This window comes from Gnatocerus cornutus, unplaced genomic scaffold, assembly GCF_029298725.1.
Source record: "Gnatocerus cornutus isolate USDA-ARS CGAHR unplaced genomic scaffold, icGnaCorn1.1 Chromosome13, whole genome shotgun sequence".
NCBI classification, from domain to species: domain Eukaryota; kingdom Metazoa; phylum Arthropoda; class Insecta; order Coleoptera; family Tenebrionidae; genus Gnatocerus; species Gnatocerus cornutus.
The window spans coordinates 1534615-1554428 of NW_028275361.1; the positions used below are offsets into that span (position 1 = coordinate 1534615).

General features: G+C 34.3%; 2 protein-coding genes across 2 annotated transcripts; both read right to left on the bottom strand.

The window, feature by feature from the left end:
- Positions 1-1967: 1967 nt before the first annotated feature.
- LOC148166779 (uncharacterized) lies at positions 1968-9759 on the bottom strand. The gene is made up of 2 exons (XM_088048452.1): positions 9195-9759; positions 1968-4397 (listed from the first exon to the last, which is right to left on the bottom strand). Exon 2 carries the CDS (start codon positions 4368-4370, stop codon positions 2373-2375), a length of 1998 nt encoding a protein of 665 aa, XP_087904578.1. The 5' UTR covers positions 4371-4397; positions 9195-9759; the 3' UTR covers positions 1968-2372.
- A 7215-nt stretch (positions 9760-16974) lies between these two features.
- Positions 16975-19561, bottom strand: LOC148166780 (protein FAM200A-like). The gene is made up of 6 exons (XM_088048482.1): positions 19287-19561; positions 19008-19224; positions 17376-18910; positions 17248-17340; positions 17044-17206; positions 16975-17001 (listed from the first exon to the last, which is right to left on the bottom strand). Exons 1-6 carry the CDS (start codon positions 19559-19561, stop codon positions 16975-16977), a joined length of 2310 nt encoding a protein of 769 aa, XP_087904608.1.
- Positions 19562-19814: the final 253 nt, after the last annotated feature.

The following is a 19814-nucleotide window of genomic DNA, read 5'->3' on the forward strand; positions in this document are numbered from 1 at the left end:
TGGCAATTAATGAGATGTTTACTAATAAAAATGTCAAAGCCGTCCCGTGAGGGCGCTGATGCAAGTTTTATGCGATACGCCTATTTCTGTTGTGCTGCATTCTGTAGATTGTTTCAGAAGCCCTGGATTGGCGCTACTACCGCGGTAGAGCATGCCGCAACTAGTCGCCAGCTAACTTCACACTTAACTTCACACCAAAGTGTGAGAAGAGCTGTTCCAGAAAACCACGCGGGATGCAGTTCGGCTGAAAGCGTGCATCAGTGAAACTATTTTGTGAAGTAATTTCGTGTTTGGTGTTTCTGAACTGATAATTTTGAATTGTTTTGTTCTAAGCTGCCAAACTAGCGTGTATAGTGTGAAATCCGAATAGAAGTAAGAAATTTGCAGTTCCGTAACCGGTAAGTACCCGTAACCAATAAATACGAAACGTAATTCACTGCATAAGACTTATTATCCATAGACTTTTATTATATTATATGAGACTGTGAAACAGAGTTTCCATAAGAAATAAAAATTATATAGAAAGCCCAAAAATAATTAAAACTTGACATAGATATTTTGACTCACATTAAGTTTACGGTTTAACCAAGTTTACTCTTAATAAATCACTTTTTTTTCTTAAAAAAATTTGCGCTTAATGTGACGTCACCATGATTGGACCTGTTTTATTGTTTGAGAAGCTCTGGATTGGCGCCACTGACGCGGCAGCACTTGGCAACTAGTCGCCAGCTAACTTCACACAAAAATTGTGATCAGCTGTTCGAGAAAACCACGCGGCACGTGGGACGCAGTTATGCTAAAAAAGTGCATTAGTGCGACTATTTTGTACAACAATTTTGTGTCTAGTGTTTCTGAACTGACAATTAACAATTGTTCTAAACTGACAAATTGTCGTGTATAGTGTAAAATCGAGTAGAAGTCAGGGTGCACTAAAGTTTCAACATTTGCAGTTCTGTAACCGGTGAGTACCTATGTAGCAGTTTTTTTTTCATTTCGTTTAGTTGTGCACATCATATGGAAAAAACATAAATACAAAACTTGGACGTGTTAAATAGACTTTCCATCACAAATAATAATTATACAATTCCATTTGACTTCAGCGCCGACTACCGCCAAGTGGTTGGTGGTCCTTCGACTATTTGCTCCCAGATGGCAACCCTATATTTTAAAAATTGCGCCAATTGTTCCAAGAATGGGTGGTCTTTTGATAATTCCTACATAGATGGCGCTCTCAGATTTAAAAACTGCGCTAATAACTTGGAAGAATTCAGTGGTCTCTAACAGCATTAAAAAATTTATAAACATTGTAATTCAATATAATTCCTATTTTAAAAATACAACAATGTTAAACAACTAATTGTTACAATTTTACTATTACACAATATTTCACAAAAGCTTTATACTTATAAATAGTATCTTTAAATTATTATTAACGTTTACTATGGCTTTGAATACTTGAAATTTAAGTTATTATTATTGGAGGATCAGTTCAGCAATGTTGCCATATTCCTAATTTTATTTTGGTTCTACTGCGAAAATAGTGTGATTTTTTTTGTGCGCCACTTGTATTCGACATCTGTATTTAAATAATAATTCGTATAAAAGGTACGATTTGGGATTGCAAATAAAATATGTTGGATTTTTTTGTCACTCCATATGAAGGCAGCGAATAAAATTAGTAAAAATAAAAAGAATTAGAGATGATTTCTTGCAAGTTCGAAACAATCGCACTTTGTCAACTATTAATTTGCATTTTTCTTTTTAATTACATTAAAACACCATAAATAATGACATATCGGGGGTTAGTTAGTCCTCGGGATAGGTATGATTAAAATACTTTTTAGGTAATATTAAATTTTTACTTCTTTACGCTTTTTGAACATTTTATTTTTGTTATGGGACCTTCTTGGGACTTGTCGTCGTCAAAAAGGGAAATCAGTGATGGGCACTCACAGAGACACTCAATGTACTTAATTAAAATGTATATTCGACAAAAATACGTTTACAGGGTAACCGCAACGTACGATGGTAAAAACGGAATTGAATTATAACAGGGTGGTGGTGGTTTTATATGAGTTCTAACAGATAAAAATGGGTTAAAGACCAAATGTCTAATGGGGGTCGCATCCGGATCAAAGATCAAATACATAATTTCTATTAGAAATACAAATTAAGAATATCTACCCGGATCAAAGGGCAGACGTCTATATTAGGGTAGTATCAGGAGCAAAGGTTAAGCTTAGTTATCAGAGATAAACCTACCACCCACTATACTTTAAGTAATATGAATAAAAATTAATTACAAATACATGAAATATTATTAGTGATTATAACACTCTTCCTCCCTAAGAGTTTTGATATACCTACAAAATTTACAATTTAGATAAACTACTATTTCTTGATCGCAAATTATAAGGATTACTAATAACAGGAGTTTGTTCATTGTTTTCTTCCATTGGAACCGCTGGACTTGTAGTTGTTTCGAAACGTTCTCCAGTGTGGACAGACAGTGCAATGGAGTCACGTCTATTTCGAGGTACCCAAAAGTTGGACAGAAGTTTTCCAGAACATTTCTTTGGGAGAAACCGTCCGACACAAGGAATCCAGGTGCAATCGCAGCAGTATCTCGATATGCAGCAGCAGATAGAGAATATGACAACGAGAACGAAAACCACTGCGATCGAGAATCCGAAAAAGTTGAAATAATGATGATTGCCAAAGGAGTTGTTCATCTCGGTTTCCAGGACGTCGTCGAACTTTTGAAGTTTGAGGTTCGCATGCCGAAGTTCGTCCAAATTATTGCTGTCGATGTGAATAGGATCCATTTGCGAAGCTACCAAAATCTTCTGATTTTCTACACAGCAATCGTCGGAATTGATGTCGACATGTGGAATGTAGTTCGTGAAGTTGTGGGAAATATTGGATGAAGCAACCAAGTTTGTAGTCATCGTGTAGCAGTGACAGTGAGGTGCCAATTCCAAAATTCCAACATCTTTGAACGTAATTTCGATGGCGTTTTCGAAATCAGAGTCGCATGAGATCGTAGCTGGTGTTGCATGGCTCATAGCATATAACCATTGATTACTGGATAATTGATGCCAAACTTCGATGTTTGCTTTGATGGTTCTTGTCATACAATCTTCAGGTATGGACTGGACATCTTCAACTCTAAGTTTCACTTCGCAGATTGGTTGTTGTGACGTTAGACGTATGACAGGTCTTGGACAAAGATATTCGGAATTCAGCAGTTCCAAGCATACAGAGAGATCTTCCAACTGTCCGTAGTGCGTCCTTGTAATGCTCATCATTAGGAAGGAAAAACTAGGATTGATATAGGAATAGACAGTCGAATGATTTGATGGTGAAGGGAGAGGAATTAATTTATATAAAAAGTATCTAATGTTATCTATTAAAGGAATTCTGATAACATAAATTAGAACATCATTATCATAAATTACTGAAATTTTACTTAATGCAAAATAATTGTGAATTTTAAATTCTTGATCTAGAGGAATTGGAAGTTGAGTATTCGATTTAAGTTTGATGTTACTTAGTTCATTCTTAAAATCGGTCGGAGTGACAATGAATGGATGTAGAATATTTTGCTTTGCAAATAATATTGAAGATATTATTGTGTCGCATTCTTCATTTAGCTCGACAATTAGTTCTTCCAATAAAGTTAGATGATTAAGAACAGCTTGAGCTGATACGATATTGTTAATATTTTCCGATACTGATTTACTAAACGAGTTGAATTTATTAATGTTATCATTGAGCTTATTTTCATTTGATTTAAGAGACTGAACAGAGCTGTTATAATTTACTATGGCAGAAGTCAAAACATGAACCTGTTGTCGCATTAAATTTATTGTTTCGCGATGCTTGTCTTGTAAAGCCGTAATGGATTCTGAATAGAATTTTGCATCATTTGCGTCTGGTGTGCCAAACAGCCATTTCATACCGGTAGATATACCGTCAATGAGACCTCGACGCTTACGTGTGACTTTAAGTGTGTGGTCAGTTAAATGCAAAATAGTTTCGAATTTCTTGTAAACCTGGGAAATTTGAATTTTTAAAAAGGCTAAAGATTTTCTACATGTAATCCTTTGTCCATTATGGTTTTCGCACCGGTCGCATAAATCTAGACTATCAACATAAACTTTTTCAATTAAAGTAAGCTTTTCATGTGAAAATGTGAGATTTGTATAAGACAATAACGATAGAAAGCTGTTATATGTTTTGACATGTCCCAAGTTTTGGTAATATATTCCGGCATTTTTAGGAAGCTGCGTGACTTTATGGGAATTAAGACAAAAAATAGATATTGGAAAATGGTTAAAAAGGATAATGATGATGAGATATTTGAGCATATTAGTACTGGTTGTTTTGTTCCTAATCTGAAACAAATGGTTTCAATAGATTTTTGTGATATGTTTTCCGTTGTTTCTTAATAATTACGACGACTGTTTGGTTTGGATTAATTTTTTCTATTTTATAGGGACCTTTATAAGTCGGTGATAGTTTTTTACTATATCCTGGCTTATTTGCTCTATCTTGGATAAGTACCAAATCATCTTTCTTAAAATTATAGTCGTGCGAATTTCTGTCATATCTAATTTTGGATTTTTCTTTGCTTTTTCCTGAATTTTCGCGGGCAATTTCGAATGTTTTGTTTAGTCGGAGTTTTAATTGTTGATGGTAGTCATCATAACTATATCTGAATTCTGGTGAAGAAGTTACTGTTTGTGGTAAAATAGCTTTATTTCCGAAAACTAGCTCAAATGGAGTAAATTTAGTTGTTGTGTGAATTGATGTGTTATACGAAAACATGGCACTTGATACAAACTTATCCCAATCGGTTTGTGTTTTGTTAATAAAGTGTTTGAGGTAATCTTTAAGTGTGGAATGTGAACGTTCTAGAGCTCCATTGCTTTGTGGATGATATGGTGAAGTAGTAATGTGACGGATCTTGAAAAGTTTATTAACTTCTTTAATCAAATTAGAGGTAAAATCAGTGGAGTTATCGGTTACAATCGATTTAGGTATGCCGAAAATCATGATGAATTCGCATAATTTTTCAGCAATCTGCTGAGCTTCATGATTTGGAATTGGATATGCGTATGAAAATTTTGTTAAATCGTCTTGAAGAGTTAGGATGAATCGATTATTACTTTCGGTGATAGGTAATGGACCTACGATATCGAGAAATAATTTTTCAAATGGTTGAGTTGCGGTGGAAGTTATTTCCATCGGTGCTTTAAGAGGGTGACGATTTGTTTTGTTTAACTGACAATCTTTACAACTTTTTATAAATTTTCGTATGTCCTTTTTCATGTTTTTCCATTTGTATATTTCTTTGATTATCTGATACGTTTTGAAAAATCCCCGATGTCCTGCGATGGCAGTACAATGATTTTCTTTCAAAATGTTGTTAATTTCTTCTTCGTCTTTTGGCTCTAATTTGCAACGGTCAGTTATGGAAACTTCAACATCAGTCTGATTGAAAATATAATGAATCATTTCGTGTATTAAATCTATTTTAAATTTCTTATTTAGTAATCGTGGATTTTCAATGAAAATTTTTCTTAAGTTGGCTTCCCGAATTTTCTTTCTCAAATTGAGCAAACTATAAAAGACATCTTTATAGGATGGTACGTCAAAGTGGTTAAGATGTGATATCATTAAAAATGTAGTTTGTTGCGTCTGATCATTCTTCAAAGTTATTGTATCATAACTGTCGATTTCGTGAGGAATTAAGTTTAAATCATAACGTTCAGAGATTGAATTAAAATATTTGTTATTTTGATTAAGGTCTTTTGAAATGAAGAAAGCGTTTGGAAATTTGGAAAATGGTTTTTCGCGAATGTGATTGATTTCGATTAAATCTTGATTTTGATAATGAAAACGAATAAAATCATCATATGATTCGTTGTTTATCATCATTATGGGGTTTCTTGAAAGAGCGTCAGCATTTGAATTTATACGACCCGGTTTGTAATGAATTTCGTAGTCGTATTCCTCTAATTTTAAGCGCCAACGTATGAGTCGCGAAGACGGATCTTTACAATTGAATAACCAAGTTAATGGTCGATGATCAGTGATGATTACAAATTTTTGGCCATAGAGGTATGGTCGAAAGTGTTTTGTAGCCCAAACAATCGCAAGTAATTCTTTTTCTGTTGTACTGTAGTTAGTTTCAGCCTTATTGAGTGTACGAGACGCGAATGAGATTGGTAAGTCTTTACCTAGCTCACCTTGTGATAAAACAGCGCCTATCGCGTAATTTGAAGCGTCCGTAGTTAAAATAAAAGGTTTCGTGTAATCAGGATATTGCAAAATTGGTTCATTTATTAAGGCATTTTTGAAATGCTGGAAAGCGTTTTCTTGTTCTGTATTCCAAACAAATTTTACACCCTTTTTTAACAAAGTTGTTAATGGTTTTGCAATAGACGAAAAGTCTTTAACAAATTTTCTATAATATCCCATTAAACCGAGAAATTGTTTAATCGATTTTTGATCGACAGGTGTAGGATAGTCGACAATTGCACGAATCTTTTCAGGATTTGGTTTTACGCCATTATCAGTAATAACATGACCCAAATATGAGATTTCCTTATGTAAAAATTCGCATTTGTCGGGTTGTAATTTTAAATTGTTTGTTCTTAACCGTTCGAAAACGTTTTGCAATTTGTCGTTATGTTCCTGTAATGAAGAGGCATATATTATGATGTCGTCTAAATATGTGAAGCATTGACTTCCTTCAAGACCAGTTAATACTGATTTCATTAATCTACTAAAAGTTGCAGGTGCATTTTTTAGTCCGAAAGGCATGCGAAGATATTCGTAATGCCCATTAGGTGTTGAAAAAGCTGTTTTATTGACGTCTTCAGGTCTTACTAATATTTGATTAAATCCCATTGCTAAGTCCAGAGTAGTGAAATATTTACTATGTCCCAACTGATCCAAAATATGGTCTATATTTGGAATTGGAAAGGAATCGCCTACTGTGAAATTATTAAGTTGACGATAATCTGTTACAATGCGCCATTTACGTTTACCTGAAGTGTCTGTTCTAGTTTTAGGCACAACCCAAAGTGGGCTGTTGTATGGACTCTTTGATGGTCTGATTATATTGTCTTTTAGCATTTGATTTATCTGATTTTCAACTTCGATTTCGTGAACTTTTGGATAACGATAGATTTTGGATGAAATCGGTTTTACATTTGTTGTTATTATTTCGTGTTGAACCGTTTCCGTATGTGTTAAATTATCACCCGGAAGATAAAAGATATCGTCATATGATTTACAGAGATCCATGAGTGTAAATTTCTCTTCTGGATTTAAATGTTCCAATCGTAAATTGGTTTGTAATAGATCCGATCTATTTTTTAAATTTTGGCTTTTGTTTACAGAGTCTTTGTTTATCGTGAAACATGCATGACTGTCGAATTCCTCTAATACTAAGTCGATTTTCTCGATTTTGATTATTTTATTAGAAGAATTAAGAATTGTGGTTAATGCTTTTCCGTTTTCATTAACTTTCAGAATTGCCTTAGCAAGATAGACATCGTCAAGAATTTTGATTTCAGGAGTTAGACCTTCTGAAATATTTTTATTTAGAATGTTAGCTTCAACTATTGTCTCAGAACGAGGTGGAAGATAATAGCAGTTATTGTTGACAACATTTGAATTAAAACTGAGTTTTAAAGGAAATGGCAGATCTTTAAGTTTTAATTCAGATTTTTCGTAATTGATTTCGGCTTTTTGTTGAGTTAGTAGAAAATCGTTGCCAATTAAACCGTCGAATGGAATATTCGTATTGTCTTTAACAATGTAAAATTTAATCGTTATCTTGTGATTAAAGAAATTTAAATCTAAAGATACGCTACCGACTGTGTCAACTAAACCGTTTGCACTCAAACCGTTCAGCGAAACTTTATCTTGAGGATTATAAAAAACACCTTTTAGTTTTCGTAATTTATCCACTTTAATTAGACTTACACTTGCCCCTGTGTCTACAAGAAATTTGAAATCCAAATTCTGGTGATTAACCGATAAATAACAGGCACTATCATTATGAGATAAAAAGACGTTTTCTATTTTTAGTTTATGATTATTGGGGTTCTCGACTCGATTATTTTTAGACTCATGATGATTATTATTATTATTAATAATGCATTTACAAACATTTAGATTTTCGTTTTGACTTCTTGCCGATTTAAGATTTAGAGTAAGTCCACAGGTACGGCAGTTACCTGGGACTGTACGGAGTTTAAATGTACATCGGCTTGGGAAGTTGTAGTTTGATTTTGTCGTTTTTTGTTATTGTTATATTCGCGTTTTCGACATTCGTGAATCAAATGTCCAGATTTTTTGCAATAATTACATGTTTTATTTTGATTTGAATTTTGATTGCTCGCGCTGGATGCGTTTTGATTATTGAAATTCACGTTATTATCGTTGCCTTTTTTTCTCGTTCGACAATCTTTAAGTAAATGACCAGGTTTTTTGCAGAAGTTACAAATTTTTACAGAGTTAAAATTGTTAATTTTTCGAACTTGCAAATGTTTTTCTTCTAATAAAGCTTCCGAAAGTGCAGATGCTAATGTAGATGGTTTACTACGACGAAGAGCTGTAGAAATTTCGTCTGATGAATGAAGAATGAATCGTTGTAAAGCCATCTCGCGAATTGAATCTAATCTACCTTGTAAATTTATATCACCTCTATGTTTAAGAGAAATTGCATTTAAAACACGAGTTCGAATCTGGTCTAACCTAGTGTGAAATGAATGTACTGATTCCGTTCTGTTTTGTCTAATATTATTTAAATCTTCAAGCAACTGAGTTAAGTCTCTATTATCAGAAAAAGCTTCGGTTAAAACATTTTTTAAGTCATCCCAATTAGTAAATTCTTTTTCCTGAATTTGAGCTCTAGCTGATCCCTTTAGTTTTGACACAATATAAACAAGCATTAAACTTTTTTGTGTACCTTCACACAACTTATAAGCGTTCTCACAGTTTTGAAGAAACTCATAAAAATCTCGTCGATCTCCCGAAAATGAATCAGGTATTAAAGACCTTATATCAGAGAAATTATGGACTGGAGTTGCTGGAGTTGTTGGAGTTTCAGGCATGATTATAACAAGCAATAACAAGTAGCACAAAAACAGCAAGAAAAATAAATCTCTGCTTACCGCGAAAGAATCCTGCGTTTTCTTTGGAATGTTGATCCCGATGGTTTCAATCTTCCAATGCTCCCAATCGAATGCTTCTAATCTTCCAATTAAATGTTCCCAATCCCACTTCTGACACCAATTTTTTGTTATGGGACCTTCTTGGGACTTGTCGTCGTCAAAAAGGGAAATCAGTGATGGGCACTCACAGAGACACTCAATGTACTTAATTAAAATGTATATTCGACAAAAATACGTTTACAGGGTAACCGCAACGTACGATGGTAAAAACGGAATTGAATTATAACAGGGTGGTGGTGGTTTTATATGAGTTCTAACAGATAAAAATGGGTTAAAGACCAAATGTCTAATGGGGGTCGCATCCGGATCAAAGATCAAATACATAATTTCTATTAGAAATACAAATTAAGAATATCTACCCGGATCAAAGGGCAGACGTCTATATTAGGGTAGTATCAGGAGCAAAGGTTAAGCTTAGTTATCAGAGATAAACCTACCACCCACTATACTTTAAGTAATATGAATAAAAATTAATTACAAATACATGAAATATTATTAGTGATTATAACATTTTTCCACGACCCAATATGCACTAGGGTATTATTGATAACTTTAAGTAACCATTTTATTTAAAAACGGCGCCATTGAAAGCCTATTAAATAAGCTTTCTAACGAGCTATAGAACTCAACCATGGGATCAGTAATTTCAATGATATTAAAATACTAAAGTTATTTCCGAAATCCAAAAATGTCACTTTTAAAAGAATTCCAGGCAGCGACACTATTGGTGGTTTTGTTTTGGGTACAAAACTAAATCTTTTATCGGTTTTCTGGTTTGTATGGCAACAAAAGGTTCATCTTGCACGAACAAGGGCTTTTTTCGATCTTTTTTTACAGCCGTGACAAATAGATTCTTAAACCACAATAATTGATATGATGGAAAGAAAAAACTATTATGTTATTTAAAATTTACTGGAATTGTACATAATTTGCTTTTGGAACGATTTGAGTCTCGTATTTGGTAATGAAACTAGCAAATTATTTATAAGCGCGCGTTAACTTATTAAAGTTAAGTATTTGCTCGCTTTTACTTCTGATGAAAGCAAGTGAGTATCAGTTAAGTAGTGTTTGATGTACCGGATGAAAAATATACACAAGAAATGTGCCTTTTCATAGTCAATATAAAATAATACGCATTATTGCGATGGTAATTAATGAGATGTTGTCTTATAAAAATGTCAGAGCCACCGCGTGGGGGCGCTGATGCAAGTTTTATGCGATATTCCTGTACTCGACGCGCTCAACAGATATAATCTTAGATTAGGATACAATAGATAGGTAACCTTCCCAGTCTCAACTTGACATGCAATTTAGCTCAGTCTATCAATACCCGGACGTACTAACGCGGTATCTAAGGCATGAACCACACCAAATAGCGGTTTTTGTCTTTACTAACTTTGGCATTGGTTTATGTCTTTGATAATACTTGAATCACTGGTTTTTGTCTTTGCTATTTTAACTTTTTTTTTTAATATTTGCTGGAAATTAAAACAACACAAAGATATAAAATAAAATTGTATTACGAAACAATAAGTAATGCAGTGTTAACAGATCTAAATTTTCAACAGTTCATAGCCCAGACAAATATTAACTGAAAATATGACAAAGTAATCAATTAATTATCAAAAATGCTTATGTATGTAATTTGTCTAAAGTATAAATGTAACAATCACTCAACAAAATGTGAGGCACATCTCAAGTGATACTAAACTGAAAATATATAATTTTTCCAACAACAAATCGAAAATGTCTAAATAAAATGATGTATATATGTAAATGAAGAGAAATTTCGTAACTCTCCTCCATAAAAACATTTTTCGTGAAAATGTATCACGCAGATCCTGGCACTCTTTGAACAGTCACTTATTCCGGGGTTATTTATCCGACTTTGCTATATATTTCATACGTTCGTCTTGACCGGAATGTGTACTCTAAAAAAATACTTTATTATAAATCTGGATCTACTAAAACGGTTTTGATTTTTACTTTTTGGAAGTAGTGTTATTACACCCGGGCACACAGTATCCTCTTCCTCCTGGAGTCATTATATGTCACAAACAGTTCAATTGTTCAAAAATTAAGCACTAAACTTATAATACACTAAAGACTAGGCACTTAAACCACTAAACTAACGCAAAACATTAAAATAAATAAGAAACTAACTTAAATATATAAAAAGTAAAAAGAAAAATCAAAAACTCTTAAAGACAACGGAACAAAGCCAAAAACTAAATGAAAGTGCAACTTTGCTGAGTTTGCACAATATTTGAATTCTGAGAATCTTGTAACGATTACAACGCGTGCGCTTGTTTAAAATCTGAGCGCCATCTAGAGCCAAATATAAAAGCAGTGGCTTTAGTTAGGTCGGGTTTTGATCGATTGATCAAAAGTAGCCAAAAAATTGGAGCATGACCGAATGAAGACGTCCCTTCAAAAGTTTGGTTCACCCACCCTAGACCTTGGCGTGCAGTTCAAATGAGGGATGAAATACTATAACTTCGCAATTGTTTTTTTGTAACTAAAACAGTATTGTCACCGCTGCAACTCGCTGCACTTATTTGACGAATGCGCGACCCTCTCTAACGAAGTAAAAAGAGACAATTATTGGTAAAAATAAAATGGAGTACAAAAATCTTTATTTACAAAATAATTATTGTAACTATTTAATCACTCTCGGACGAGCAACTAGAGTCTTCTAAATTTGTAATTAATGGCTCCACCTGTGTCTCTATAATTATATCGAGCTGCCACATTTTTTTTTTGGACCTCATCAACATGCCTAATTGCATTTCGCCAGTTGTCGGCGGTACCATTAGAGATCGCAATGTTGAACAGATTGCGAACATCCGAATTTTTAAATGTGGTAGTTTTAAATGAGTTCAATGGGATTTAATCCGCAGTAGTACGGTGGCAATCATAAAACATTTCGGCCAGTTTCTTTGGCTAATTCATCAACCACACTTCTTATTGTTGGTTTATTTGCCTTCACCAAAGCCAGCAATTCTGCTTTCACCATATTTTCATCACATGTAATATTTTTCCACAAAGCCACCCTTGAATTTCACCTTTTCAAGTTGCACTTGTCGGATTTTTTTCGAAGTGACGACTATGATATGAGGCATTATCCAATACTATCGTGCAACCCTCATCTAAACGCGGTAGCACTTCCTTGAACCATGATTCAAAAACTTCCGCGTTCATATCTTCATGGTAGTCGCCAGTCCATTGTCCAGAAAACCGTCCTTAGAGCCTATATGTAATGTTATTAATCGGTTTCCTTTCTCTGATGGATTCTTTAATCCTGTCGACAACCCTTTAATGAAAGCATCTCTTGGCGTTTTCACTGTTGTGTCTATCCAGACTTTTGTTACATTTACCCAAGTTTCATCCAAGTAGTAAATGCCCGTATTAGTTTCTTTTAGTTTTTTAATTTCTCGTAGATATCGCCTCCTCCAAGTTATGATGCAATCCTTTCTTTTTAGAATACTATTACGAGATCTTCCTTTAAATTTAAAATAACAGTTTCATTGTTTAAACGCTTACTATGTTGAGTTATTTTGGACTTTCGAAAAGTTTATAGATTTCAGCAACTTTCTCCTTAAAATTATAACCTTCAACTTCATTGTCTTCATTGATGTTCCTCGTTGGACACTTATCGTCATCGAGTACTCACTTTCAGTAGTTGAGGCCTCCAAGACAGTCTGTTCCATGAACGGTCCCAGGTATTCATCCAACTATGTGATGTTCTCCTGACTATCAACTTGTGAGGTTTCCATTTTAAGAACAATTGCTTTTCTTGATTACAAATCAAGAATAATTGATATCTTTTTTACTGTTGGCGGTTCATTTCGTAAAAAAAACGAGTGGACAGTTCTTCGTATAAAATTTTTATCTTCTTCTGATACCTGATCTAACACTGGGTTTGCTGGGTGGTACTTTTGGGTATTTTTATATTCACGGAGCACATTATATGCACTGGGTACGCAAGAACCTACAATTTGTAGTGCAAGGCGAAAATGTTTTGGATTGAATCCTCTCTTTTGCCTAATTTGGGAATTTGGGTTTTTCTGAAAAAGCATATTACAAAAGCCGGGTCTCAATCCTAAAACATTTATCCACTTTTTAACTGTAGATACTGCGGGAAGGTTAAAATTCAAGTAGTGTCTCATAAATTTGTTGCATGAAGTTTACTTATTGCAAGTTTTTTTCTAGTTTGCCTTGTATGTCTTCTTTTATATTTACTTTGCATTTCGATAAAAGTGCGAATATTACTATTTGTTTTAGTTTGAGGAAATATGTTATTAAAAAAATTATTTACTGTAGTTTCTTTTTAATTCGTCTTGTCGTTTGTCTAGATGTAGCAAAATTTTTCTTTAATCGTTTTTTAAGCGTTTTTTAATCTTTGTTGGGTATTGAGACAGGTTTTTCTCAAGAGGGCGAATTTTCAAACACTGATTCAGTTAATTTTGGAGGAGTTGAAACTATTGGAGTGTCCGATGTTTCAAAAAGTTATCGTTCCGATGTAAAAATATTTGATAATTTTGATTTAAAGTAAGTTTTTTAACTGTTCCGATTATTTTTTCTGGAGTAATAATTGCCTGCAAAAAAGTGGAAATTAAAAAAAATCTTATGAATTTATTTTCCGTTTCAATATTGCAATCTGAAGTAATTTATATTTTCAACATTATCTTGTGATTTGTACACGGGATCCGCAATACCCAAAATTTATAACTCGAGATCTACTATTTCCGTATCTTAAAAAAAATTAGCGACATATTCTACAGATTTCTTCCAATTTTTTTTTCAAATACTGCAGATTGTACAAAATTGATGTTTAATAAATTGGACTACATTATAAAAATACTGACTATTGATAGTTAAGGAAATGAGTGGCGTATTGCATCCACTAAAATTTACACTAGTGAAAAGTTACATGGAAAGGTTTTATTTTAAAGTAAAATATACTAATATATGGCATATTAAATATGGTTATGAGTAAATTTCTTCGCAGTTATGATGATGAAACGAATTATAATATTTAACGTTAGTTAGCAATGTTCAAACAACATTACATTTTTACAATTCTATTATTAATGGTTACTTAAATAATGACACTGGGACGTAATTTTAACGTAAATGCCAATGGTAATTGATGATTTAACGTTAGTTCGAAAGGTTTATGTAACGTTGTGTTTTCACATTTCCAATAATTGCTAATTAAATAAATACAATTTAACGTAATTAAGACGTTGAAACCAATAGTGTTATTTAACGTTACTTGCTAACTTTTATATAACGTTTCATTTTCACATTTTTATAAACTGTTACATTTAAACGTTATAGTAACGTCATTTAACTAGACGTTTCAAATTAACCATTTTTGTATAGTTTTAACTGCAACCTATTAACGTTTTATTAACTTAGCAAACGTTAAGTAACGTTACTAAAAACGTTTGTGTGCTTCATGGGTTATCAGATGGACAAAGAAGAATTTACCCTAACTAAAATTAAAATTGAAATATCAGTAAACACCAACAAAATATTTTTCACACTAATTGGCGATTATTAAAAACTACTTTGTCACGAAAATGTACAAGAACACTACAGTTTGAAATATTTACAATGAAGAAAAAGTAATGCTTTAATTGCTCTAAATTGAATATTAATTGAAAATAAAATTAAATGAATAGAAAAATCTACGCGAAACAATCATGTACACCGTGGTCCACAAGTGATAATGAGCCTGACTAAACTCAAACTGCAACCCAACATACATTTTCATAGCTGTCGTAGATATTTGAAATGAACGTCAAAATTGACAAATTTTTTGGAACAATTTACTCACGTTATTATGCTTTTAATTTATGAAGACTGCTAAGTTTTAGCATTGCTTTTACCTGCTTAAGGTTTCAGAGATTCCACATGCGATTAGAAACTGTCTTAAGTGAAAGAATTTGTCGAAACTCTGACAGCTGTCTTGTTGTAAATATAAATTTGGCAACGAATGCTATGAAAATGTATGTTGGGTTGCAGTTTGAGTTTGGTCAGGCTCATTATCACTCGTGGACCACGGTGTATATCGCCATTTTTTCAAAGGATCTGGATTTTCTGGCAAAGTGGATTTACCAGCAGCGAGCTTATTCAACTGTTTCACATAATTGAAAATGTATATTTTCAAAAACAAATGAAAAAGTTTACTTTTGATTGACTCGCTGTGGTGACATGCATGAAAATCAAAATTAATTGTCTCTCGTAGATGACTAATAACTCGGGCTGAAATTTGATCATTGATCAGTGGAAGGTATTAGAATTTTCAAATGATTATAAAGTTTGAGTAAAACTTTAATTACATTGATGTTCATATACTGCAAGCGTCGCTTGTCATCATAATATTCCCTCAACTCTACTAATCGATGATGAAGCTGATCCGTCTCTCCATAATGTTTTAAGTTACATAAGCAGATTTCACATTCGTATTTTTCAGGGGAGATGTCGTGATAGAGAAATCCACCTATATAACCTAAAACATTTGTGTCTGTAGACACTTTAGCTTCTTCATCAATTTGTCGAGGAAACCACCGATCGCTCCCAGTCTGCCTCCGACTTTCAACATTGTTTGATCTAAATAATCTCTAATGTTAATCTGGAGTTGTTCAGTTGTTCATAGGATTGAAAATTCCCAATAAGAAGTGTCTTGTAAAAAGGAATAAATGCGTAACAAGATGGATTCGTGTTTCGCACTCCACGTTGTCTTATTTGAACAAAAAGGTTTTTTATAGGGTCCTGGTTAAAAGCCCGAGCCGAAAAAGACTTTACACCTAGTTTGTTTAGAATTTTTTTGATCAATATAAACCATCCAGAGTGCGAATCCAACCATCCAAAACTGGAGATCGGGCTTTATCAGATGGTTTTGATTTTATGAATTCCATACTTGAAAAGAATTTTTTCCCTTTTATCCAGCACTTCAAATGAGGCGATTTCAATTCTATTTTTCCACACAATGGAGTCCAAGCACACTTTCCAAAACCCCCGTTAAGCACTATCAAAAAGACTATTTAGATGTGCACATAGAACGGCAGTCTGTCATCAGGCGGTAAAACCTCTTTAACAAAAAAAAAATTTGTATTGAATTTGGACGAATATGAATTTCGGAAAGTTTCGGTGCGTGTGCACAAGTTCTCTCGTGTCTAATTCATACATTTTTACAATGTGTGCCTATTTTGCCACCATTTGTTCGTCACCTTCCTTGAACTTTAAATTTTTTGTTAGTAAATTATTTCTTATGCTTTTTAAGAGATGAGGAAGATCAAATAATGGAATAATTTTGTCGTTTCCCACAATTACTACATTATGTTGTTTCCCCTCATCTCTTAGACTCTGCTGCCGTGTTTGTTCAAGGAGGGTGTCAATCGCCTTAACATTTGTCTCACAAGTTGAGGCGACAATGTGCAAACCAGTATCAGTAGCTGCTTCTACAGTGGCCTTGAAGTAGCGGACTTTTGTTTCTGCCTTCATTGTGGACTTGCAAAATGCAAACCCTATTGGTTGTTTCCACCTTCTGACCACTCCGCGCAACATAAAGACATTAACATGATCCGCTACCTCATTGATGCGTTCCGAGCCATCATCTGCAAAACCCATTATTGAATCGGAATAATTTAATAGTCCAGATGCGGTTGAAGCGACATTTCGTCAAAAAGTAGATTGCAAAATTTTAACTCTAATCTTTTTCGACTCTTTTCCGCAACTGCCTCGACTGGTATTTTGTTAAGTATTGCCTTTAAGGTACCGACAGTTGGTAACGTGAACAGTTTTGATAAAAGATTGTACGTCCTTGGACCACTCTTCCATAAAGCAATGGCATCTGCCTTGTCCTCGAACGTAAATCTTCTCCCTTTGCTGGAATGGAGTCAACTGCTCTAATTGCTTGTGCAACTCCGTATTCGCCACCGCTATAGCCGCGACTTTTACTGAGTTTCAACCATTTGTCTACCTTCTGTGCCATGGTGTAGAGCAGTGTTTTTCAATCTGTGGGTCGCGACCCCTAGGGGGGTCGCCGATTGAAAGAAAAAGGCAAGGTCTAACACTACAATATAAACACAATTTTAGTGAGAAGAATGCGCTTGTTTATTTTTTAAAAATTTATCAAATCGTGGTACTATTTTCGAAACGTTAACAATTAAATCCTTTTCTAATTGCAGTCTATTTCTTTTTTTAGTTTTAATGTCTACCATGGCAGAAAATGTCAGTTCACATAAATATGAAGTGGCGAATGGCACTAATAATTTTAGAGCTTCCCTTGCCAGCTCTGGATATTCGTGTTTTCTTTTCATCCAAAATACGTCGACACTTTGCGAATAAAATTCCATTTTAAGCATGCTATCGGCAGCTAAATCTAGAAGGCATTCTTTCATATTTGTGGTGACATCAGCGAGATCTACTGATTTGTCCAAAAAAGGGTTTAAAATCCATCTTCGCCCATTGTCAGCTTCAGAGTGCAAGTCTGGAAAGTATGTCAAAAGTTTGTCTTGTAAATTATGCAAGCTCTGTATCATGCAAGGAATGTGAGCACTTATTACAAGACTTTGGTCTGATGCGTTTTCTTCAATAATCTTCTGAACACATGGAAAAGACTCAAATATATTGTTTTGCAAAGAGGATGACCACAAGCGAAGTTTTGCGTGAAATGCTTTGACTTTATCTTTGGCTGTTAAAATATTTTCTTCTCGACCTTGGAGGTTGTTGTTCAAACTATTAAGGTGGCTAAAAAGATCTGCCAAAAATGCTAATTTCAAGAGCCAAATAGGGTCACAAAAACGACTAGCATGTTCAGATTTTGTATCTTGTAAGAACATTAACAATTCAGCTCTCAGTTCTAGAACTCTTGTAAAAACCTTTCCTTTGGATAACCATCTGACCTCTGTATGATAAAGAAGATTTTGATGAAGCGAGCCCATATCTTCACAAACGATTCTGAATAGCCGGGTTTGCAAGGCTTTACCTTTGATAGAATTTACAATTTTTATTACCTCCTTGAGCACGTCATTTAAATCAGAAGGTACTACCTTAGCAGCTAGAGCCTGTCGATGAAGAAAACAGTGTGTCCAGGATATGTTTGGCATTATTGATTTTAATTTCGCAACGAGTCCGCTATTTTTGCCAGTCATAGCTTTCGCGCCATCGCTACAGATAGCGATACATTTTTTCCAGTCAATATCGTAGTCGCTAGTGCTTTGTAAAAACATATCGTACAAACACTGGCCAGAAGTGTTGGCAGGAAGTGCTTTGCAAAATAAGATTTCTTCCATGATACTCTCGTCTGCTTCAAAGCGCACAAATACTACAAACTGAGCACAATCTGAAACATCTGTAGATTCATCAAACTGCAAAGCAAAATGTTGGCTGTTCTTTAATTTTTCGACTACTTGTTCTTGAATATCATTGACCATATCGTTTATTCTGCGTGAAATAGTATTATCAGAAAGTGGTATGTTTTTTAACTTGTTTGCCTCCTGCTTACTGACCATAATTTCAACCATATCTAGTGCTGCTGGCAAAATAAGATTTTCGGCAATTGTATGTGGTTTCCCTGCTTTAGCAACTCGATAAGCGACTTTGTAGCTAGCTAATAATGCTGACTCATTGACACCGGATGCCTGAAAATATACCAAACAATATAAAAGTGAATAGCCTTGACTTGAGCTTATGGCTTAACAACACTTTGTGGAGACTAGGAAAACACTATTTTAATACCTGAATCATAGTATTTTGCTGCTGACTAAGAGCTTTCAACTTTCGTTCGAAGAAATCCAACGGCTTATCAGCTTCTTTTTTATGGTTGGTTGTGAGATGCCGCATAAGCTTTGACGGTTTCATACTCTCACGTGATAAAACATCACCGCAAATTACACATTGAGGTTTATTATTTATGACTGTGAACCCGTATTTCAAATAGCTGTCATCGTAATGTCTTTTTTTTTCGGGTTTGATTCACCACCACCGGTATTGACACTCGTATCAGATAGTGCAGGCCTTTTAAGAAACTTATCCATATTAGAAAAAACAAAAGAATAACGCACGTACGCGCTTAACTGAGTGAGACAGTTGAAACAAAAGAAATATGCGGGCAGCGGCGCGTCCTGTCGCCGCAACAACAATACGGTGTGGCAACGTCGCAGTGGTACGCACGGGACGCCGCGCCGCGTACGTGTACTTGCGGGGGATTCCCAACAGAAATTATCACTTAAAGGCGAGTTCACATTCTTAAAGCTGATACATATGAAATCAATTTGCGCATGCGTCTCCATCAGAATGAGCTGCAGTTAAAACTACACGCTTCGCGCTCGAGGCATGCAAAATCATTAACGTAGTCTTTTAATTAAATTTTATAATTTCTTTCTCTTTCTATGGAACAAGGGGGTCGCAAGAATTTTTCAATCTGTAAAGGGGTCGCGAAATCAAAAAGATTGAAAAACACTGGTGTAGAGCTTCTTGACGCCTGGTGATGTGAAGCTGGCTTCCAACTGACTACAAATTATCAAAATAAACATGAACGATTGT